Here is a 25734-nt window from a genome sequence, read left to right as displayed (position 1 = left end):
ATATAGTCTGGTTTTGGCTTTTGACTAAATAATGCCTGGAACATTTTTCAAACTGTTCCATCAAGAAAGGAGAACAAAATTAATCAAGGCCAAATAGACAAAGTATATATATTAAGATGGATCCTCTGCAAACCCAACACTTCTTTAAATGCCAAAAAAGGACAGCCAGATCAGCTGAAAAGAGGTAGTCATTAATATCTCAGAAAGGGTGAAACCAGGAAGACAGCAGAATTCTTATGAAAGTGATTTTTTTTCAAAAAATCCCCAAATTCTAGTCAAACTTAGATCTTAAGAGAAGCTTCTAACACTTCAGCTGAGAAGAATCATAATATACTTCTTGCTGTAAAGCATGAAATACAACCTTTTTCTCTGAAATGTGGCATAATTTTCTGTAGAATTTCAGAGAACTTAATGACATGCTTGATATCTGGTGGTGCATGCACATGTGAGATGCTTAGTGGGTTATTACTCTGGTCTTCCCACCCCATGACAGTGATTTCAAATTTCAGATTTGTAGCATTATGGGCTTTCACAATGGTAATCTTTACAAAATCACTATCTGTTGTAAGAAAGCTGACTTGCAGCCTTTTCCTTTCTAGTTATTTCCCTGCAGCACAGCTGGTTGCCCCAGTGATTTTGGTGAGTATAATAGTGTCTGTTTCAGCCTCAAGAGACTGTTATTTTGGAATTGGGTTTGGAAACAAATTTGAACTCTAAAATTTGCTTGATATGTCAACATTCATAAGCAATTTTTTTTAAAGGTTTGCCAATTTCGTCCTTTCAGAAGCTCCATACATGAAAGGTTTAAAAACTGTTTAAAGCTGATACTCCCTTTCTGTCCAGTTTTCAGCCTTACCAGAAAATATTTGTGAGCAGCTCTGCTGTGCTAACCGTAAGTCTGTGAGACACATCACAAGCTGCCTCACTGGGACAACACAATGTGGATACAACTTTTCATCCTGGAATACTCCCTTTTCTTGTCGCTCCTAGATAGAAGATGAGCACCTAATTGATTACTCTGCTTCACAAGTGAGACTATTTCCAGCAGTGCTAGGTCTCAAAGATGGACTGTCATGTTACACAAATGCCGAATTATCGTTACTATAGGCTCCGAAAATGTCACCTGGAATCAAAACCCAGAAAAAAACACCACTGACAACAACCCCTTTCCCCCCCCAAAAAAAAACCCCACAAACAACACACAAGCAAAGGACACAGGAAAATCTAGAAGCATTGTTATACCTCTGTGACATGAAGATTATTAAGCAGTAAAGTTTTTAGCTGATGCTGTAAGAATATATGAATATGGAAAGCATCTCTGACAAAACAGTAAATCTCCACTCAAATTTCAGATCATATCATCAGAGAATGCAGTATATTTAGGAACACTTGCAGTGAGACACAAAAAGTTATATGTAGAGTTCTGTGCTGTACTGATAATAAAACCATGCAACAATTCACACAATTAAGGAGTAACATTCAGATCAGACCTATTTCTTTTTCTTTAGCAGCAAACTCTTTTTAGGTGATACTGTAAAACCCAGTGTTTCTGCATAAACACACTCATTTGTCCTAGAACTAAAACTTACATTACACGTACGGTAATTTTGAAAGGCAATCCTTCAAACATATAAATCAACTCAGAAATGTCCTTACACAGACAGTTACAGTTTCTCTCATTATTCGTATCTGTTTCATAGTTTAACAAAGTAAAATGTTCTTATTCAGAATGCAGTAACTGTGAAACTGTTAACAGCTCCCATCCTAACACAGCTGATTAGTATAGCTCTAAATAGCAGCAGAAAAGGTATTCGCTGAAGCTCTGAAAAGAAAGAATAGCAAACACGACCTCCTCATTGCAGGCATGAACTCGAAGGGAAAAGTTTCATGGATCCCCCAACAACATACATTTCCAATAAAACCAGGATAAAGGCATTCACAGATGTTAAACCATTAGAAAAATGTGTTACAATTCATTCTGACCCAGACAAAATGGCTACGAAATTTCAACCTAAGATCCCTTAACAAATACACTACTAAAAAATCTTCCATAACTTTTCTTGGAGCTGGAGTGAATCTTTCAAAAACCAGCAGAGAGACGAAAAAAAGTTGATTCTTCATCATAAATGCCAGAAGGGACTGTCGGGATGATTCAATATTAACAGTTGTGTACGATGGCCATCCCTCCCATTTGTGTAATAACACAAAATTTCAAACCTGTCTATAATTCGATTAAAATCTTACTTTGTCTTTTTGCACTATAATGCAAGGCTTATCCACATGCCTAATAAAGTATGGGTTTCAAATTTAAAATTTATAGAAGCAATGTAAAAAGTTGTATAGACTTTCACTTTGTAACACATTAATTTTAGCTTAAAATGAGTCAACTTTACTGAGTTTTACAATGAATTAGTATTAGTGCCTTAAGACAGAATGACTATTGAAATGGTGTTTTGAAGCAGCTGAACTAATCGTATTTCAAACTGAATTTTAGATAAATCACAACAATGATGTTGTATGTGACGAAGCAGGGAGAAGACATATTCTTGTGGGAGGGATGGATGAAAAAGCAAAAACAAAGGATAAGAAATACAAGCAAGTAAAGTAAGGAAAGATAAAGTAAAATATACTAAGCTACATGGAATAAGAGGGATGTGAGAAGTAGAATAATGATGCTACAAGGTAACACTAGAAAAGATCTGCTACAATCTATTAAGAAATATAGGATGAACTAAATAACGAATGTTTATGAAAATTACTTTTCCTAGTGTATTAAAATGTTTAGAACTAAAAATGGCACAGAGTAAGACAATGAACAGTGTTTCTCTCTTTTGAAGTGAGGATGTTGTGGCTATGGCATGAATATTTTCTGTATCAGTCAGCTGTAGACAAATAGACTTTAACTTATGAAGAGATACTTTCATACATTATGAACTTTTTCAGACACTGAAGTTCACGTACTTGGTGTGTATCATATATCCTAGGAAGTAAGTTACCAGGATACTGGGGGAAAAAAATACATAAAACCAAAAAGACACATGAAAATTTGAAGTTCAAAGGCACTTTTTCCAAAATCTGCCTGACTGAACACTCAAAACCATTTGTAAGAGAGAAACATAGTTACAACATTCTTCTTTTCACAAAACCTATCTCTAATATAATTTTAAGAACTTTGTTCTGAATACAATAGCAAAAAGACTGGTATTAGACTCAAACATTTTTTTTTCGTTTCTCCTGGAAAATATGTCCAATGTTATTTAGAGTATATAAGAAATACATGACTTTATAAAACAAAAAATACATAAAAACACTGCACAAATTTATAAACCTGACTTCAAAAATCAATGTGTTGCTCATGTGTGGCACATCTACTACTAGTCATGCTAATTAGACAAGAGTCATTAAAACCTTTACATGCTACTAAAAAGTTCTATATGAATAACCACATACAATACAGACTATTAAAAAATACTTCAGAAATATTTTAGAAAGCATAAACACACTACATATGGCTCTGAGGGCTCTAAAAATTAGTGATTTTCCACACACAGAATTGTGTGAATTCAAACTCTGTTCTTCTAAGACTAGAACTGAGCTCCATCAGAAAGTTTTTAGTATTCCCTATCAAGGTTTAATCCGAAATCTTTAGACTAAACTAACAACAAAGATGTCATAATTTTATGAGTAATTCTAGATGCCTATTATTAGAAATGGAAATTTTGTCTGTTCTGAACCTCAAAAAGGGACATGGAAAATGTTCCTATTTCCAGGATAGAGAGCAAATATTTAACAAGGAGGCTAATGTCTTACAAATAACTAATACATGTCCCGAATTGTTAAGTTTTTAAGAGCGAATACAAACAGGTTAGTAGATAGAGAACTGATGTAGCACAATAAATTAATTATACAAGTATCACCACTGTTGTATACATGTACATAAACACAGTTATACATTCCCCAAGATAATTCTACATTAATTCTTATCAGATCAACTACATAAGAAAACATTTTAATCTCAAATTCATGATCTACCTGGAACTGCATTCCTAAATCATCTGATTTGTCTATTTTGAGACATGACAACATATAAACATAACTGTATGGGAAACTTAAATGTTTTAAATGTTGAAGATTAAAAAATAAGGGAACCCTGACCAGTCAGTAACACTGATTTCACAATGTGAATTTATCTACTTCAGTATGAAACCAAATTAGTCAAAATCAGAGCACCAGGAAGAAAATCAATCCTATATATAAAGTGTTATAACTGCAGAAGAGACTATCAACCAAAAATCAAACCTACAAACTATACTGAATTATTTCCTGTTCATATTACTAATTTGAAAATTCTAGCCAACTGTTTACCAGTTAATTTCCTCTTTCTGCATACAGTGAACCCTAAAGACAATGTCTGAACTCTCCTAAAGACAGAACTTTTTGTAAGCTTATTGTCACACAGCCTCAAGTGTGGAGGCTCTCCAACAGAGTTGTATTTACAGCGTAAAAGAGGCAAATGAGACTTTGCAACTGTGTTCTTATTGCATCATGTTAAAACATGCCCTGGAAAAGCATAATTAATCTCCAGTTAAGCTTATAGAAGAATCTTGGGGCTTGTATACATATTATTTCTCACTGCTCCAGCTACACTGATTGAGTTACAGTAGTACCAGTCCCTTATACGAAACACACTTAAACCTGAAGTTTAAATCATGCATATGGGATTTACAGTTCACTGGATAAATTACCAGGGTAAACTAATGTAGCTAAAGTACAGTTTAAGACCATTTAAGTGTTCCTACATCAGGTACTTCCACTCGATAAATAAATCATTTCAGGTTAATTGTAGTAAGACTTCTAATAATGACAGGCCCACAGATGAGCTTCACTTTGTTCCCCAAAATCATCATTTAAAAAAGTTTGAAACTAGCTATCAAAGGTTTATGTTCAATTTCTAACTACTAACAAATTTAAAAGAACAAGAGTGTAAAAAAGATATAATGCAATTAATATTAAAAAAAGGTCTTACCTTTATTAGATTTGGATGACTTGTTCTTGTTGGGTTTAAAACAAGAGCCCCTCGATTTATCTTCTCTATCCTTAATAAACTTCTGCACATCATCCAAAGAAAGCTTTTGAAGGACAACTACAGGCTTAGCTCCTTTATTTAGATCTTCAACTAGCCCAATCTTCTCTACTTTGTCTTTCTGTTCAACTCTAAACTCAGTTTTCCTTGATTCCTGAGTAACATTGCCATCTTTATCACGCTTGATTTTTGGAATGACAAAATGTTTCAATGCACCAGATCTTGCCCCCAACAAATAACTGGGAAACTCTGCTTTACTGTCAGCATGTGCTTTATTAGTATCTACTTTACTCTTATTACCATCTGTCCTTCGTTCATCCTTGCTGTTGGGTGATTTAAAACCAGGTTTATCAGGTCTTGATTTACTTGAGTCTCCTCTACCTTCCTGTTTAATACGAGGGCTGTCAGGTCTTGATTTCTGATCCCCAGCAGAAAATCTTTCCCTTGAATCACCAGACTCATGCCTATGTTTCCTTTCAAATTTCTCAGGTTTTGAACCATCAGATTTAACACCATACTTAGAATCATGTTCATTTTTGTTTGCAGATCTCAAATATTCAGGCCTTCTAATCTTGGATGGATCTCCTCTGTATCTCTCTGAATCCCCCCTATCCTCAGATCTTTGTTTAAGGCTATCATGATCACGCCTCAGTGCATCAGAAACTGAACGACCATCAGGCCTTTGTTTTGTTGGATCAGATCTACTTTCAGGTTTTACCCTTGAAAGGTCAGATTTTACATCTAGTTTATGTCTAGATACTTCAACTTTCTTATCTAACAATGGTTTACTGGAGTCTCTCCTATTATCATGTCTATGTTTTGGTGTTTCAGGCCTGCCTTCAGTCTTCTGTTTTGGTGTTTCAGGCCTGCCTTCACTCTTCTGTTTTGGCGTTTCAGGCCTCTGCCTTATTTCCTGTTTGCCATTATTTTGTTTTCCCTCATTCTGTTTCATCTCCATTTGCCTGCTCTCATTTTGTTTTGATTCTGTCTGTCTGTTCTCATTTTGTTTCACTTCCATTTGTCTGCTTTCATGCTTGCTTTCATGTTTAGCGTCTAACTGTTTGTTCTCATTGTGTTTACTTTCCAACCGTCTGCTCTCACTTTGCTGAAATTCCATTTGCCTGTTTTCATTTTGCTGGATATCTGTCTTTTGACCTTCGAAGTCTGGCTTTTTCCTAAAAATTTCTGGATGGTTTTCAGGTTTAAATTTAAGAACTCCAGCAGTGTCTTCTTGGGGAACACACACAAACGCATCATTATACTGCTTAATTTCTTCAGGTTTTTTGATGGTGTCCAAATCCTGAGTTACTGTTGCCTGAGAGTCCGCTCTTCCTGCTTGCTGCAGATCGATACTAACCATTAATGCTGGCCTTGCCCCATTTCCTGCAGAACCTGTCTCCTGAGAAGCTGCTCTGTTTCCTCCAGTAGCACCTCCAGCCTCCTGTGGTTTATTTTCTTGTTTTCGCTTCTTCAAAGGCTTATCTGCAAGTTAAAGAGAAACAACACACATTACATATATAGACCGGTAAATGGTCCATTTCCCTCCACTCCCACCAATTAATCCTCCTCAGCAAGTATGTGAACACACAACAAAATCAACTGAATTTAAAATAATAATAAAACTTCTCTAGCTAATACTTTTTCAATGTATTCAAACTACCATTCATTGTCAGTCTACCACAGCTGCCAACTACTCACCAAAAAACCCCACCCTTAAAACGTATGACACCAAAGTCTCTGTGTGATTATTTTCTGAGAGAGACACCTTATTAGGTGTAATTCATAATGACAAAAACAGCTGCAATTCATAAAGACAAAAGAAAAACAACAAAACAACATCTCAATCAAACCCAAAACTTTTAGAAAACCCCAAACTAATTATGCTTGAAGCAGAAGTCTGCAGCAACAAAGCTAACGGGCACCTCCACAACTACTTCTTGAGGAATACTACTATAAAAGATTCTCTTCAGCCTGCTTCATTATACATGAACTAAGCAAGAATCTACAGTGATTAAGACAGAGGTTCTGCCTACTTGGTTCAGCTCATCAGTTGGATTTCACACATATTTTATAGCCAGGAACACATGAACAATGAACAAAAATTATTAGAGTAAATCCAACACTCCATGCTTGTTTTTGAACCAAAGCAGTTATACCAAGAGCTGGAGTCTATACCATAACACATATGTGTTTGTTGGGGGTGACTACACACTTAAAAACTTCAGTATTTTCTCTTTGCAACCATAACTCTTTTCATGGATGAAATAAAAGTTCAGTGTCAACTTTATGTAGTGTCAAGAGCTTGACTCTGCAATAAGCCTTTCAGTTTGTACTAAAAAACATTAACAGTAGAACACAGAAAATAAAGTGAGCCAATCACAAGCCCTATAATTTGGTAGAATTCGTAGAAATGAGAAGCACATGAAAGTATCCAAAGATACCTTATTTTCATTTAAACTACAACCTATTTATATAACCAACGTGGTATTCTAAACTAATATTAATTGCTGCCATGAAAACCCAAAGCTCTACTTGCACTACACCTTACATTCTCATTTCTGAACTATCATTGTGTAATTTGTCAAAAAAACCCAATAACTTTCTCTGTTATCAAGGAATATGACTTCAAGTCTAAGAAATCATGAAACTTAGGTTGGAAATACTGTTGTGCAGATGTATTGTCAAAATGCCTAGACCACAAATATACAAAAAATAACTTATTTCATGCCTAGATTTGTGGTACTGTATCACCAGATGCAATGAGCCAGCTCTTATTTTGGAGCAGGAGAATGAGGTAAGGAGGTTGCAATCAAAGAATAGGAAATAAACGCCAAGGGAAAAAACACCACCCTCTCAAATTCTAAACCAAAACTGTAAAGTATGTTTTTCAATTTCTTCTACATTTGTAGAAGAGTCTCATTTAGAATAGTTAAAACTTTAAATGATCATCTCCAATATTAACATTAAAGAACAATATCAAATAGTTTTATGGTCAATGCCAATAATAGGAACATGCTTTTTCCCCCATCATTTTTATTCCCAAGTCTATTTGTACATCTCTAGTTTCCTAAAACTCCAGAATTATATATAGTGTTTAAGGCTGGAAGACAGTAAAGACAGATACAAACAACTCCATGCAGACACTGGTCAACTGCACATAAGGAAATTTGCAAAATTCAACAAAAACCTGTAAGAACACCTGCCAACTTTATGGTAGAGAAGTGAAACAAAATAAATTTGCCAAATCAAAGGTGCAGCTTTACAGCATGGAGATTTTTTCTTTTTCTGTACTACACAACTATTAGATTGATACGAGAACTTAGATTAATTTCCCTACACTACTGATTAAAATGAGTATTTTTTTTTTGAAATCTTCACGCAGTGATGAAAAGCCTTTTTCTCCTTGTGACTAAAAGGGCTTTGGCCTCATTGAGCTTCATGGCAAATCTTAGGAATGGTAATGAAGTAGAAGCTTTCAGATTCATTGGTTTCAAACTGGATGTTTGGGTATTTTTGGTTAAAGAAAACATATACATTAATAGACACACATCCACACACATCATTACCTTATTTCTGAATTACAACTCTTTAAATTTTGAAAAACAAACTGGGAAAGTTGTGTTCTTAACAGAAATAATTCAGCTTTTTCATTTTAACCTAGAAATGTCAGCCACACTTAAAAAGTCCTGTAAAGCTCTGATGGTGGATCTAACAGTAGCCTTTAAGACATTACTGTTATAAATTATCTGCCCCATTCCTTTAAATGAGGTTATCATCTGTAGCAGAAGGGAACACGCATTCATATTTCCACAAGTGTATATCATTGTCCAATGTATCACCCTAAGGCACTAGTGAAGATCATTTACATAAAAATACCAGGCTGAACGAGTCAGATAAGAGCCAAGTGAATTTTTTCCCTCTGCTACCGCTACTACAGGAGCAAGGCAGATGGCCAGAAGCTGTGATGTCTTAAACAACTGTAGCTGGATCAACCAAAACTCACCTTTCAGAACCCTCATGCTGAAGGCTCCAAGATTAAACAACCAAAACAATTCAAGTAGGGTCAATTTTCTCGCTTGAACTTCTGTAACTGACCAGGCTCAAAATGCTGATGTTCTTCATCATCCAAACCATCAAATTGTAAGTTGAACACATGTAAGTAGATGACCAAATCAGAACTTGGCAAACGTATTCCCTCTAAACACAGAGCTCTTCTGATGCACCTTCCTCATTTCTCTTGACAAATGAGTACTGATGTTTTAGTATGTTATGATAACAACATGTTGACATCTTATCTAAGAACACCTTCAAAGTTTTCTCTTCCTAAATGGCAAGGTGACCGCAAACAGAGTTACAGATTACTCCAGATTTCTTCATATTTCCAGTGCATCTTCACGGCGATCCTCAGAACTAGATTTCATCATTACAATTTTGCTTCTACAAGATTTCAAAATCTAGGACAAAAAAACTGGCCCAAGCATATGAAAATATCAGGTTGAACTAGGGCATAAAAGATATTACAAGTACATAGTACAGCCATCTTCACAGAGCATAATGAAAAAATTCCACTGAATGAGTACAAAAAGCTTTTAAGTTGCCATGGTAGCTGCAGAAATCTGAAAGCTGACATACACCATTGGATTTCAAGGGCTTTATGAAATCTTGAACTCACTTTAAACTATATGAGAATAATCAGAGTCAGAGGTGAATACAGAGTAATTACAGTCAGAAAACAGATGTCTTCATATCTTTTACAGTGAAATATATGCAAGTTTGCATGCATCTACTTTGTTGTCTTTAGTCCCAAGACCCTTAAGGGTTTTGATGAACATATGAACATAGGAACTCTTACAATATCCATTCAAATCTACTCTGTATCCTTCAGTATCCAAGGTTCATCCACTTCATTCCATATACAGTAGGATTTCTTTTTATTATCAGGATCTAGGACTTTGCCAAAATACCAGGCTAAGGTTTTTCTTTCAGATCCTACAGATGTAGATTCAAAGCTTGCCAGAGTTCTGGACACACAGGTTCACAAGCTCTTGAGACTAATAAAATGGGATCAGTATCTTTTTTCTTCACTCTTTGTAACAGTCTTCATAATAAAAGGAGTATGTTTTAAACTTTCTATGTTAGAGATGAAGTATCCAAGTTTGTTGTTTTCAGCTTCTTTTTCTCTTTAGTAATATTATCCACTCCTCTCCCTCTTCCAACAGCATGTAGAATCATCCAAAATACATCTACATTTTTTTCACTTCTCAGAAAAAAACATTATGATGGTTTAGAGCACAGTCTGACCCTAGTTATTCTCTTTCTGTATATATACATCTTTTTGGCTTGGAGAATCTGCATAGATTTTCTCTTTACATTGCAACATGCTCAACAAAAGACAATACCTTGGTAATCAAAGCAAGATCAGAAGCTACCTTACTCTAAAAAATAGTAGAGATTTAAGTTAAATGGGTCACTGTGGTGCAAGAAAAAATAAACTACAGGAACCACAAGTTTGAAATTGAAAAAAAGATTAGCTGGATTTCCAAGCAGTTATTCTCACCTGTTCTCTTCTGAACAGTATTCTGGAGACCTGGATGGCCTTCATCTTTGGAATTATCTGTGTATCAAAACGACGAGTACTTTCATATTTAGTAATTAATCAACTACTGTGGAACTTTTGTGCAAAAAAAAAAACAAAAACCAAAACTATTGCACTGGAATAACCACAAGTTATTCCACGAGTCAATAATGGCTTGAAGATTACCCATCCTGAAAACGGGTATGCTTGGAAGCAGACAAAGTGTTAGGGCTAGCAGCTGGATAAGGGGAGCTGTAATAAAAAAGTATCTCTGTTCTTCTGTTTGTTTAATCTGAAATCTTTCCAAAGCAGCAGCCAGAACACCATTAGTGCTGAAGTCTCAGATGTTACTGCTTTCTTGCAAGCTTGATTGCTTAAATCCCAGACAAATGAGTATAATAGGATGGTAGCTTAAAAATATCTTGAACTGCTTGTCCTAGTACACTGAAGTGGGCCTTTTGTAACTATATGTGAAAATGCAACAAATCTAAATAACCATACGCATGGCTGCTAAACTTCATTTTAGCAGAATGGCAACACTTTGCTCTACTGCTTCGTAGACTCTAAAATACAGAAATTTCTGAATGATCTTGAAGACACAACAGATCAATTATCACTTTCCCATTTACAACTTGTAAGGGATTCAATTCTATCCAGGATGGTTAAATGTGATCCCAATCCTCTTCAGAGCTACAAAGTTGATGAATTCTGGCTGAACCATTTTTGATCACCCCAGTATAAACTTTCTTTTTTAAAGCACAGAAATAAAGAGATTTATATTTTAAAGCTCTAACAGTTGTCAGAGATTACTGCAATGCCTCCACTATTTGAATTACCACTTACTTGAAGTATTTAAATCAGCAGTTAATAAATTTAAACCAAATATACAAATCCTAAGCAGTTAATTACTATTTCAAACCTTCCAATTTTTTAACAACATCAGTGACAAGTCAGCCAGAAGCCAAAGACTAGCTTATTTAAGCTAACAGCCAAAATTAGGAATTTTTTGACAGGTAAACATATAACTAGGCATCTATACATCAACTTTGTGTTCTTTTCTTAGATATTTTTCACAGATCTCTTCAAAGCTGTCCCAGTGCCCTGCCCCCACAACCAACAGAAATTGAAACATTCTGGGTACAAGGAAGGTTTTAAAATTACTCCAATGGTACTGATGCATGACCTATGAATGGAGTGAGGGCAAATATTCATTCTTAGCTTTCTAATCCTTCATGAGAATTGAATATTACTGACCATGAGAGTTTGCTCTCACATGACCTCCCTGCAAAGCCATATACCAATAAGGAACTGAAGAACCAATGAGAACTCTTCACATCAGCAGAAGAGACACACTGCTCCCCTTGAAGGAGAGACTCAGCAAATACAGTTCAAAAATCTTATTCTCGTTGGTTGCTCCCATACAGAAGAAACCAAGAATGTGAAGTCATTAATCTAGTATAGGAAGCTTTATAGACAGAATGTAATTCCAAAGTCTCTGAAGAAGAGACTATAGCTTCCAGCTGCTTCAGTTCAGAGGAAGGATTTTTGAGAATCTTAACACAAAGAGCTGCTGATTATTATCAATCTGTTCAAAAGACCTTATCAAATTTCTGGACACTGCAAAAAGGAAAGCCCACCAGGAGGAATGTCCAAAATCAGTCAGGACAAAACACAAACAGACTACAGAAGTCCCTGACATGCCTTAGAGTGTAGCAGACTTCAGAATCTTCATTCTGGTAAGTTCTGCTTGTTTTCTTAAATACAACAATGATGTAATCAGCATAACTGGAGAATGAAATAAGATGTTATGCTTTTTTTCTACTTAAGGATGCCTAGTAACACATTTCCTGTTAACTAAACTAATACAAAAGATATTTAAAAGGAAATAACAAGAATTGAACTGAAGAAATGTATAACCAAGTATCTACACTTGTTTAGACTGGAAGCTGTAACTTAACCTCCTTGAACTTAATACTGCTTTTACACACAATATGATTTTAATTTATTTAAGAGATAAATTTTTCTGACACAAGTGTTAGGTTTTATCCATGTGGTTGCTTTGTGAAGAATTATAGATTTGTAAACTCAACTGTTAAAATATCTTAGCAAAACCTGAAGTGCAATTACTTTGAAATACCTAATGCAGCATCTAATTTCACAAGAAAGAAGGAACACACTAACAGCAAACTTCATGAAAAATACCCCTTTTATGTATCACAAATTAAGATACCCAATTGGGTTTTAATTCATTCACAGCAATGACTTTGAAATGTTTCTTCCTGGTGTGGATTTTATTCTGACATCATACTCTGCGCTCAAAAATATCTTCAATGAACTAGATCCAGTAACATTTATACTGCATGAAATAAAATAAAAGTCTATGTCTTCTTAGGTTGATGTTAGAGTGAACTTGGTGACTATATAGAAATGCTGGTCCTAAACTCTTAATAAGGCTTATTAATTATAAATGCAATTTCTTTACCAAGATTTAAATCCATTATAGAGAAGTGACTGTCCCAGAACAAAAGTCATTACTGGGTAATAGAAATACTCCCATCTATCTAACAAGTACAATTGAAGGCATATGCTACAGGCAAGTTATATTAAATTTTCTAATCTTAGGTTACACTAAGATTAAAAAAAAATAAACTTCTTACCAAACTGCTAACTTTTAGTTATTTTTTACACCTGCTTACAAGAACAGGTTTCTGCGCTACCCTATGTAAACCCCAACCTGAGATAAATGAGGGAATCTGCATGCTACACAAGAGCACTAAACTGAAGTAAATGCCATTAAAAAACATATAACTCTACTTCTGTTTTTTTAATGTGCTTTGCACCCAATTAGTATTTCATTATTTATAGAAAATAAAAGAATGTAATTTTTCCTAGATAGATGGAAACACTGCAATACTGCATTGCAATTTCTCTAGAGGAATTTCTTCCCCTTACTTTTTTTGAAACATGTCTGAATACATACACAAAAAACTCTCATGTACAGGAACTGGCAGTTGCAAAACTGCTTTTTCTTGGGAAAGCTATATGAGGTGTCAGCTTCACCCATTATGTCACACTACAAATGCAGACCTAATGAAATACATAAAATATATGAAACCTAATTCTCACACTGTCCTACAACAGTCACACAATCATTTGTATTTTACACTGTCTCATTTCATCTTCTTGTCTTAGTCACCTTAATCTTCTGCAAGATTACTATACAAATTACAACACTTATAGCTCTATTTTTAAGGAAATAAACCCACTATAACCTATTTTTGGAATGAATTCTAATACACTGGTTAGAATTACTCATTCCATCATTTCATTAATCGGCTTTATAAAATAATACGTAAATAAACTGTTCACTCTTAATAGTGTTCTATTAGTTTCCTCTTTGGGAAACTTTTGGGGGTGATGGGTAATGGGAATAAAGGGAGAGGGGCTGGATAAGAACTTAAAATGTAAGAGAAAAAGGTTACTTACCTATAACTGTAGTTTTGAGAGTTTTTCTCCGGCAGATTCACACTCTTGGGTTGTGTGTCTCTGCTGCTATGGGCTTGGAACGAACTAAAAATGAAGGGCCCACAGCAGGCATCCAAATGCCCCCTAACTGATCCAATTATTGGAAATAAAGTTATTACAGATCCACTTCTTCTTAATTCAAAGAATCCACAGTAAGATTCCAAAGAAATGGGTAAACTGGATGCTTAGAGGTAAAATATATAGGGAAAATAACACAGATACGAGCAGGTTTGTCTCATTAAAAATGCTTCTAATGCTTTTAAGTTAAAAAAATGTATTAGCCTCCCAATGAAACTGTTAGTGATTAATGATTTCATTACTTTTCTCACAAACTCCAGAGAATTGTGCCTTTTATAAGTAAAAGTACAACTTCTTAATCTGTTAAAACAGCTGCATTATATAGAAGTGCCTTTGAAGTAGCCTTAATCTAATGGTGAACACACAGTGCTATGGAAGAGTTAAAATTAAAATTTATCAAATCTCAATAAAACAAAACACTACAGAAATTTGAAAACCAGTCTTTGAAAAAAGATGGGTTACTTTCTGCTTTTTTGGTTTGTTTTTTTTTTCCCAAGTAATTTTTAAGGTTACCTTCCCTGTTTCACTTTCTAGAGGACTCAGAGCTCATTTTAATATCTGCAATATTTTTGATTCACAGTATTTGGGGTTTTTAGTAAAGCATGAAGGTCTTGAGGTATAGTGTGAACCTGAAAATTAGTTCAGTTGCAGTTCTAAATTTTGAAGAAAAAGAGCTTTATGTAATTTTCTAGTAAAGGTTTTATACCCCAAGTGACTGACTAGCTTTAAACTACTTGACTATACACAGAAATAACCCATTGGGTTATCTGAACAGTGAACAGTGGGAAAGTACAAGATAATGAGAAAAACTGAGGTTACTGATAAAATTTCTCTCTCAATATCCTACCCAATCCCAACCAAGGAAAAGAAGATTTCTGAGAAGAATAGAAATTCCCAGGACATGATTTTCTAAAACTCAACAGGATTTCCTAAACTTCCTTGGAGTAGTCAACTTCAGAATGCGAACAGAGCACAACTCCAGCTACGTGAACAAACCAAGTTAAGAACACGGACTTCTACTTTTTTTCAGAAGTATTCAACAGCACCAAGTAGTACAGGAAATAGGACTACTGATGATAATTAGAAGAGAAGAAAGTGTGTAAGAAACTTTACTGCCTTTCTAAAGATATGACATCAGAAAGGTATCACAATGTACCTGAGCCAAGGATGGTTCATTTGTTTTTGTGATTGTTGTGGAAGAAGATAATCCTTTTCTGTATCAGCCCTTCCAAATCACTTTTTTTCCAACTCAGATAACCTGAGTCTTGATCTGAGCTGGATGTATTTGTATGTATGTATACACATCCTTTCCAAAGAGAAAATATAGAATCATAGAATAGTTAGGACTGGAAAGGATCTCAAGATCATCTAGTTCCATCCCCCCTGCCATGGGCAGGGACACCTCACACTAAACCATATCACCCAAGGCTAACATTGTTTAACAACTTGTAACCAGATGAGGATATATATACCATTGTGAGGGGGCCAATGGGAACTGAAGACCTGGGTATGTCATGTTCCATGGATTTGTTTACTTATTGTGTGTGTATTAGACATAATAGATGCATTAGAATGTAACTTCAGGTGCCAAGTGCCTTAATCTTCATAATTTCCAACTGTTTCTTTCATTAACAAATACAGACAAATTACTTGCAAAGTTAATCAATACAGAGAGACTTCCTTGATGGAAAAAGTAGGAAGAACAGATGGACTCTTGTCCTTTCACACAGAGCACAAGGGTGAAACCAACTTTTTTGAGCTTTGCATGTCTCTATCATGATGAAAAGACCATGTAAACCACTTAATCCAAGATCCAAATGGATCAAAAGGATATAATTATTAAAACAGAGCTCTGAAAAGCACTCAGATACTAGACAAAAGTCTGTATTATAGAATCACTCCTTATGCATATCTGATACACATTAGATCAAATCTGCTAGATTTTGAATTAGTGAGTTTTGCACTAAGAATCCCTCTTTCAAAAAGCAAAAGCATGATTATCAGGTTCCAGAAAGAGATGCTGCTTTTCAAAGAAGAAGGCACTTGTGAAAAACTTCGTTTTAGTTCCACCTCTGAAACAGAGACTGCTTCCCACTTTGAGAGACTTTGGTGGAACCTAAATATTTTAATAGCTTTGTTAGAATTAATGACTTATTACAGAAAGTACTATAACTACCAAAGGGCTCCAATCTCCACTTCCCACATGTACCAAGCATGATAAAAGGACCTCAGCATTAACAAAAAACACCCTGGCATTGCCTTAGGCAAGTGTACCTCCCCCAACAATTCTCTGCCTCTCCCCTGGAAGAAACAGTTCCACCACACTACAGGTTCCAAGCCTGTGAAAGAACATGGAATATCCAAACAAAGCCTTACAGTTAGAAAGAAAGTAGCTGAAAACCTCTGAGGAAGCACAGCACTACAGATATTTCATGTTTAAAAAAAAATGACAGAACAGTAACCTATCAAAACTTGTGAGTACAATTCTACTCAAAGTAAGTTACGCAAGACAAAAAAGTGTGCTTACGCAGAAAGTGTAGTGTTACTGTAATACGCATTCCCATGCCTAGACTACAAAAGCAGCAAATAATTCTTTCATGCAGATTTCAGCATGCGCTAGCATCCTGAGTAAGTTGTCTAGAGGGAAGCTGGCTATTGTAGAACATCAGCTAGCATTATACATTCCCAGTCTAATTAGACTGAGTACTTGCTACAGTCACACCATTTTCTTCACATAATGTGACCTGAAATTACAGTGTATGTACTAAAACGCACAAATGCCAGGCTTTTGCATAAATACCATAAGCAGCTTCACAAAAATGAATGACATATTTAGGAGTTGTTAGACAGATTTCTAACAGACATATTCCCATAGGAACAATAGAGGAAGCTTCCTCCTGCAGTCACACCAAACTGAGCAGCTATAACTAGAACAACCCCAGTGTGTGTCAACTTGTAAACACAGTACAAACTTACAAGTAACGCAAAAGCATTACTAGAAAATAAACCCCCTATTTTTCCGAAGTAACATCTTTTCAGGAAATCTGTTACAAGACTGGTAAAAATCATTCTACTTAACACCATTCATGGCTGAAATCTCAGCACCCAAAGTGAAAGAAGCTGCTGTCTAGCAACATACCACCAGTGAATAAATTGTGAATATTTGTCTTAATATAAGGTAGCAAATCCTGCACCTGATCAATACCAATTGCAGGAACTCAGAAACAACTGAGACCTACCAGAAGATGCAGTTAGAAGGGAAGCATAAGGCTGAAATAATTTTTGGAAGGTGGTTATTGAGAAGTGGTGAAGGGGGGAGATCACTTTCTATAAAAATCACTCCTTTCCCAAAAGAAACAAATCAGAGTCAGCCCATGGCTACGTAATCATGGTAAACAAACTTTACAACTAATGCTCAGCATTTCCTGAAAGCCAGAACAAAAGAGAAAGTGTGTTTTAGTCTTGCTTTAAGTGCATTTTTCCAGATGCTTCTCAGCTAAAATGTGATGAGATTCTACCGGAAGTGTGCAGATAAAAAGTAGCTTTTATAGTACAAGGAGGCAAACCACAAGCTCTCAATCAATAAATTTAAAATCAATAGAAGAGATTTAAGCAAAGAGGCAAATTTCCCATTTCACTAAATTAAAGTTAAAGGTGAACACTCTTAAGGTGAGCACACATTTTCTTCTGTATATTCACATACGATATTTCCTAAAAGCCTTAGTCACTAAACAAAAAATATCTGAGAAGTTAAACAGTAGTAACTGCAAAAAACACATTTCAAACAGACACACAACTCTCTCTCTCTCTCCTCCTCTCCCTCTTCCCCAGCATCTTTAAAAACAGAAAAAAAAAGAAAACAGAACCAAATTGGAGTAGGGAGAAAAATTGTGCTCTCTGTGCCAGTTATACAAGCTGTATCTAAATTCAGTTGTATCCACACAGGAATGTCCAAAATTGACAATTTCCACCTTTACAAAGCTTACAAAATCAGAATTTGTATCACCTTCCACTCTGCAAGATTTTTCTTGGGAGTGTCTAATAAATTAGGATTTTACTGCAGAAGATTTTTTCTCAGAAGCTAAACACAGTACAGACGAAGTTTGTGAAAAATACTTATGTTAACCTATTACTATGTAATTCATAAAACACATGCTATTTTTAAGATTCACATGTGGACTTCACGTCTGATTTTGGGATTTCTGAACTCTGAGACCTTCAAACCAGTTAACAACAGAGAAAACAAAACAAAATAAGCCAAAGAGGATAGATTCAATGATATCAGTTAGACAACCAGCACAGCTACTGAAGTTAAGAGAAAACATTTCAGAAGTGTATATGGTTCTGTGCTAGAGACTACATAGATATATGGTATTTCTCTAAAGCTTGTAATGCCTACATAATAATGAATCTCCAACTGAACAAACATTGGAGACAAGATAGTAGTGTATCATTACACTTCTTTTAAAAGAATAAATGTGATTTTCATCTAAAACTACCTTCACATTAGGATGTATTTCCATAAATTAGGCAACATAGGTAGTTAATTAAAAATTCAACTACCAAAACTTACTACAAATTTTGACTTATGATACTGCTGGGATTTTAGAAACTATAAACAACATCAATTGTACGTCATTCAGTCTCATGATTCAAAATAAGAGTAACTTAAAAAGAATTTCGAAACAAGATCTTAACTTTCCATACTTTAAGACTCCAAATAAAGAACACCAGATATTAAAAATATGCATATATGAGAGGTTACAGATCATTGTTGGAGGGGAATGGAGATGAATGTCACAGAAGAACCTACACTGAGTAAACAGAATTGAACTATGTGACAATGACAAGAAGTTTTTTAATATATATATATGGAGTTTATATGCATATATATATATTTATATAATATATAGTGTATACACACATACAATCCTTTTACCTTTATCTTGCACTTCTTTTGAAAATCGCTCCCTTTCAATAGCTGATTCGCGTTCTATCCGCTCAATTTCAGCCAATGCATCCAACTCTACTTCATCATATGACGTTATAGTTCCTTGTTGCGAAACCTGTTGCTGTGTCTGTACCACAGGAGTTTGAGGTTGTTTTGCAGCAACTGAAGTGTTCTGTTGTAAAACAGGCACTTGTTGTGCCTGTAGAAAAGCTGTCTGTTCGTGCTGCGGCAAACACTGAGCAGCGTTTAGTGGGCGGTTAACATCCTGTGGAGTAACGGGTGTTTTAGAAGTCTGTCCTGGGTACTGCACATTAAAAGGAATATCACCCTCTGACACACTGCTGTTTTCCAAACCAGAAAGCATATCATCCTGCTGGTCCATATCCGAAGATCTTACACGAGAGAGTCTTAATGTAAGCTTAGTGGAGTCCTTGGAAGGAGAACTAATGATATCATACATTGCAGCTTTTTCAGTCTGGTCTTTTTCATCCTTGCCTAACTTCATTTTCTTTTGTTTCTTTTGCTTTCTTTCTGGAGAATCTAACAATATGTCTGGGGGAACATCTCTAGGTGATGAATAAGGTGGAGGCTGAGACTGTTGGATTAAAGGTTGTCTTGATCCTAGAATAATAATTCAGAAAAACTGAACAGTTATGTTGTTTCATGTTTATATAAAAACACACTAAATATAACCTACATAATTTTAATGTGTATTTCTACATATATCTGTGTTCACAAAGGTCTAAGTAAGATTGGTAGGAAGCACATCATTCCTTGATCAAGACATAATCTAGATAGTTGCAGTGTTATTTCCTAGGAACTTTACCAGTCCACTGCAGGTAGGCAAATGATCATTTCAGAGAAGATGGAATGAAAATACCCACCACCAAAAAGAAGAAATAAAAATAGTACCTGCAGGTTCAGAGTATCAACTATTAGAAAATGGTCAATGAAAGCAAGTTGACTACAGAAAAAGGAAAGATCAAAAAGATTCATAATAAGGTCCAGTGATGAAGACTTAATGATCAGTACATAGGCATTAGCTATTCCAGTCACACATATTAATTCTTTTTTTCAGGAAAAAAAACAACAAAACCAAAACAAAACCAAAGCATACACAACCTCCTTAACTTTGATTCTGAAAGTTCATTTTTAAATTTTTAATTTTTATTTTATTTTAGGTAAAGTCATTCCAACCTCCCCCGTTGTTACTATCTAGATAACACTAATTGTATCAAGGTAATTTTCCTGCCTTATCTCTCCTCCCCACTCTTTTAATGTATGAAGTTTTCCTTCTACATGCACTTATTCCAGACTTTCAGTGTATCTAGAGAAGTTTTTAAAAGAGGACATTTTTAATAAAAAGCATTGTCCAATTAATCACATTTAAATATCTTGTTTCTCAAATTAAACTAGCTCCACATAAGTGTCAGCCCAGAAAAAAACTCTGAAAAACAGAGAAGCTTTTCAACCTGTCCTAATCATAATTTTTACCTGTAATTTTTGGCTTAAAAAAGAATACTGAATGGATGGGAAGCTTTTGGCTGGACCAATATGGCCAGACTCCTCTTGTTAAAGCAAACATTTATGAGATTTATTAATGGTCTTCAGAAAGCAGCAACTGAGATTATTATTAGTCATTCATTATTATACCCATCATTATAGGTCAGTACTTCTAACTGTAATAGAGGTTGCCGTGTGCTTCATTCAAGAAACACTATTAAACAAGAAAGCAGCTTTATTCTGCATCTTAAATTTCTACTAGATATTTCAAGAAACATCAAGAATCATTAAGTAATGTACTGACGTGTACAAGAAAATAAGATGGATACCTCTAGCAAAACTTAAATTCAAATGAAAGGTGTGCCTTTACTGATGACTTCTTTGCACACACTTATACACCTACTTCCTCTCCCTAATACATTCTGTGAGAATACTTCTGTATATAGAGAACAGGTTATGAAATGGGTTTATCTTATCCTTTCTTGATCATTGGCAACACCTTTATACTCTGCCAATAACATGCACAATGTTGGGAAGTCCTATTTTGTCTAATCCCAGTTCTCAAGAACTTTCCACTATTCTGCTTCCCCTCCTCAAATTAGATACAACACTCAACACCAGTACTGAATTCCCAGCTACACCCTGAAAATCTCTCACATAATTCATGAAAAATTTCTATTTTTGTGATGCTCCCCCTAGTACTGTCTCTTTTGGTAAATTAAAATATTGTCTTAGAGTAATGTGTAGTAGAAATCATTAGCTATTGATTTATTTGTTTTATGGTAATGACTACCATTCAGGACAAGCTGCATTTTCACTTTGAGAAATACTACAGCAGCTCAAAACTTTTTAAAGAGATATTACTGACATCTTACCCTTGAATTATCTCTTACATTAATATTTCTGAAGTTGCAACAGTTGAACATTTACTGGTTTTCAGTTACACTTCAAATAGAGGACAGAGATTTGATTCTCCCTTGTCCTATATTTTTAAGTAAACATGACAAGATTGTTCTGATTTGGTATTAATTTGGCATTTGACGTGCTGAAAAACAATACTGCAGACACAGTATTATCTTTGGGTAGACTTGAGGAGGTCAGAAGGATTTCAGTGCATTCCATTCAACATACATAGAATCCAGGAAATGAAGAAACAAAAGCAAAAAGTTTTCACTCTCTTAGGCAGCACTACGAATAGATATCTGAAAGTATCATTCTCCTGAAGGAAATTCCTGAAAGGTTGACAGTAAGGCCTATAAGCTGCACTGCAGGTGCACATGTTCTGGCAGTAACTTCATGCATTTATGAGATGTCTAATGATGGTTAAGCCTCTGGCAACTAGGAGGCTTAGAAGCTACAATACTTATATACTGAAGTGAAAAGGAATTGAAAAAGATTAAGTGCTCTGGAACAGTTTCACTCCAGATACTAGCAGTTTTGAACAGGTATCACACATTGCATATGTACCACATTCTGTTAGATGCTTAGACATCAGACAAAACACCCATTCTACAGACAAAATTTTGTCTATTACTGTTGAAGTCAGTCTGCCATATTTCCTATGGGAGAAGACTTGAGACATTATATGTCTGAAAACAAAGCTCTTACAAGACTTCTTAACAACACAAGAAATGTTTGTGTAGAAAGAATACACAGACACATAGTTATGATCTGTTTGCTGAACCAGTTGAGATTCCAAGGTTGGTAAGTTTTGTTCTACCACATGCTGTCAATGTAGTAGTTAATATGATGATCTTCGGAAAGGATCTTTGGGAATGAATGGGATTTCAGTAGCTTTTAAGTCTAAATCTAGGGCTGTCCGGTAATTCAGGAGGGAAAAATCTGACCTTCTGTAGTTCATCTTCCATAGCATCAGCAAAACAACTTCATGCAATCACTCTTTATATGGCAGGAATATGTAAAACTTGTGAGATAAAAAAAAAAATCTGCACTGATTTGGGAAGGTTATTGTACCATTACCAAATAGCAAATATTGATGGTCAACCAGAAAATTCCAAATGTAGCTGAGAAGCAGGTAACATCATTAGCAACTTAGACCTCTACAGAGAACAAATACATCCATCAACAGTATCTCCACAGTCTTTCAGTCATCCAGACCATCCATAATAATCCTGGAACTGGATCTCTTTATTAACTAGTTTTCCTACTGATTTCTAGTGGTAGATGGTACTGAGTACGGAAGAAGTTTTAGCAACTGTAACAACTTTTAAACAATTTTTTTCTGTGACTCTTGACTGATTTCTTATCAAATCCTTTATAATGCAAGCAACTACAAAATGCATTGCATTGGCAGTGACTTAGCCTTCTTAAAAATGTAAAGTTTCAAAACCAGTTCTTGTTTGTTTACAGAGCTTCACTTATTCGTTGTGCATCAGTAACTTCAGTAGCAATCAAATAAGCTTCTTTCCAGGAGACTGAAGACATCAGTGATATCTCCACCTTACATTTGCTGTCTACACACTTTCAAATCACACTCCAGTAGTTCCATCTCACTTAAGCATTCATGATACCTTCTCTGATGTTCTGTAAGCCTATTCAGAGTAAAGGCTGCTTGCTTTTCAAAGCGGATGCAAAGTCACGCCACTGATCACTTCCTTTGTTATGATCCACACGGTTAAAAAACAACTATTAAGGTTACCAAGAACTTAGGATTCATATATTTTACAGAATTTTAAAGAATTACTAGATTTCCACTTGCACAATAACTTCCAAAATTACCCACACTTCCAAAGGGTTACTGAAAACCGTATCTTCATATTTCTTTGACTCCCCTGCAGATAAAGGTTTCCAGATGTTGACAGAAAGTCTTTCACCCATCCTACATCCTCTTTTGCCAGAAGCACCATTACCTATACATGAAAGCTGGCAAAAACCTGCTAGTGAACAAATGAAGACTTGGTTCATAGCACATTGGAGAGAAACTTCAGGAACATTCAACTGCTACATCTTTTTAAATCCATAGCAAAATGATCCTCAAGACTCTAGGAATATTGTTTAAGTGGGTACCAAATTGTTGTACAAACCCGGACACAGCATTCCAGACTTTTTACTGGAAAAGTCTCTGGAAAGAGAGGCTTTAAGAAATTCGTTTGTGCTACTTGTGGACTATTAGACTTCACATCTGAGTAACTACATTGTAAATAAGCTCCTGAAGGCAGAACCTAGAGAAGGAGAAAAGAAACAGAGTATCCATTCTGCATTCATACAGATGGTTATCTGGCTGAAAGCTACAAACCTGATGATGACAACAGAATCTGAGGAACACACTACTGCCAAAAGATTTTAAGAGAATGGAATTACAATGAGTAAATGGAAATGTCTCATACTTTTCTTTGTTTGTTTGTTTTTAATTTAGTATGATCCTATTTACCACTTTCACATAAATTAAAAGTTTTCATAAAAATGGGATCAGACAAATCTATCCTGGAACTCTGGCTAAACCAATCTCAGAATTGGTAATAATTGTCTGGAGAATATGTGTCTTCAGCAGACTGAAGAAAAGAAAAACAATCCCTTCAAAAGGATGGTTAACAACTGCCCACAGTGTTCTACATAGTCCGTATGATTTAAGTACATACTGGAACAATAAATTCTAGGACTAGGTACTAGGATTGAGGTAATAATAAAGAAATAGTATTCCAGTGTGAATTTGTTAAGAGTAAGTATCATCTTTGTTAAGAGTAAGTATCATCAAATCAAAATAATATTATTCCATAAAACAATCTTGTGGGTTAAAGAGAACTGAGTGCCATTATCTAGCCTTTAGCACGTCTTTCTATGTAGTTTCTCATGACAATTTCACTAACAGCTGAGGAAGTACGATCTAAACAAAAATACAGTAAGATTTCAGTATACCCTATAGAAAAAATGTGTTCATCAACTACCAGTTGTTCTTGGTAAAAATGGATGGAATGTAAGTGAACAAATGCAGATTTCCAGAGTACTGTCTTAAGAACAGCAGTTTAAATTATTTATTTATAACTTCTCATGTAACAGACTATTTTATTAATCTAATGATCATAACAGCTTTTGGTGTTGAGTCTTTGACAGGCCCACCACTGCTTTCAAAAACAGAATCAAAAATTACAATTTTCCTGACTAATTAGAATAACTTTTTGAAACAAAAGATATTCAGTGAGACGCACAGAAAAATTTTTATTCATCCGAGAAAGAACAATTGTAACATCATGAGAGGAAGATAGATAAACTCTAAAGAAAAACACCAATATGTTTAAAATAACTTGCAATATGAATATGAAGTCTTCATATACAACAGTAGTATTATACAAACTTGTCTACAGCACTTTTCTGACTACTCATCCTTCTAAATCTTCAAATAGTTATAGTTACAACTTAGGACAGTACAACTCAAGACAAATGTACACCACTTAAAAGGCAAAAAAATCAAAGACAAGTAGAAGCTCAGAAATGGTGGCTTATGTAAAGATGATAGAAAGAGACCATGCTGCTCTGCCTGGAGAAGATTAGATTAGTGCAAGACATGATAATGTTCTCTGATATGTAAATGACTGATACAAAAAAAAAAAAAAAAGGACATGAATGGTTCTTCTTTGCCCATTGCAAAGAAGTCAAGAAGTTGCACAGCTAACTACAACAAAAATTATTCAGGCTAAGTATTAGGAGAAAAGCTTTCTAGCACTAAGAATTCAAATGGGTTGCATGGCAAGAATAAGGAAATTCCATTGTAATAACTGACATTTCAACAACAACATTTTTGTAACTGACATTTTGATAACAACAAAAAAAAGATGGAGGTTATTGGGAGTGACACTGGTACAGCTCATCCAGCATCAGATAGGATAAGATGATGGGAAGCACCCAAGTCCTTTCCTGTTCTATTTTCTAAAACCACTGAATCTTCCTCTAGAAATATTCCCCAAGTTTTGTAACAGATATAAAGAAATCATTGTTTATTTTGATTAATAATGCTGACATCCGTTTTCAGAGAGGATAGCTTAATTTAAAATTCAAACCTAA

At 35.0% G+C, this 25734-nt stretch overlaps 1 protein-coding gene across 1 annotated transcript in view; it reads right to left on the bottom strand.

The window, feature by feature from the left end:
* Positions 1-25734, bottom strand: part of NIPBL (NIPBL cohesin loading factor) — a 152613-nt gene that overhangs the window by 51070 nt on the left and 75809 nt on the right. The window contains 2 exon segments of the mRNA XM_034072647.1: positions 5027-6565; positions 19201-19833. Coding sequence (XP_033928538.1) covers positions 5027-6565; positions 19201-19833 — 2172 coding nt within the window.

The sequence above is a fragment of the Melopsittacus undulatus genome, chromosome Z (genome assembly GCF_012275295.1).
Source record: "Melopsittacus undulatus isolate bMelUnd1 chromosome Z, bMelUnd1.mat.Z, whole genome shotgun sequence".
NCBI classification, from domain to species: domain Eukaryota; kingdom Metazoa; phylum Chordata; class Aves; order Psittaciformes; family Psittaculidae; genus Melopsittacus; species Melopsittacus undulatus.
The sequence above is the reverse complement of the archived record's forward strand: the minus strand, read 5'-3'. Positions and strand labels throughout refer to the sequence as shown.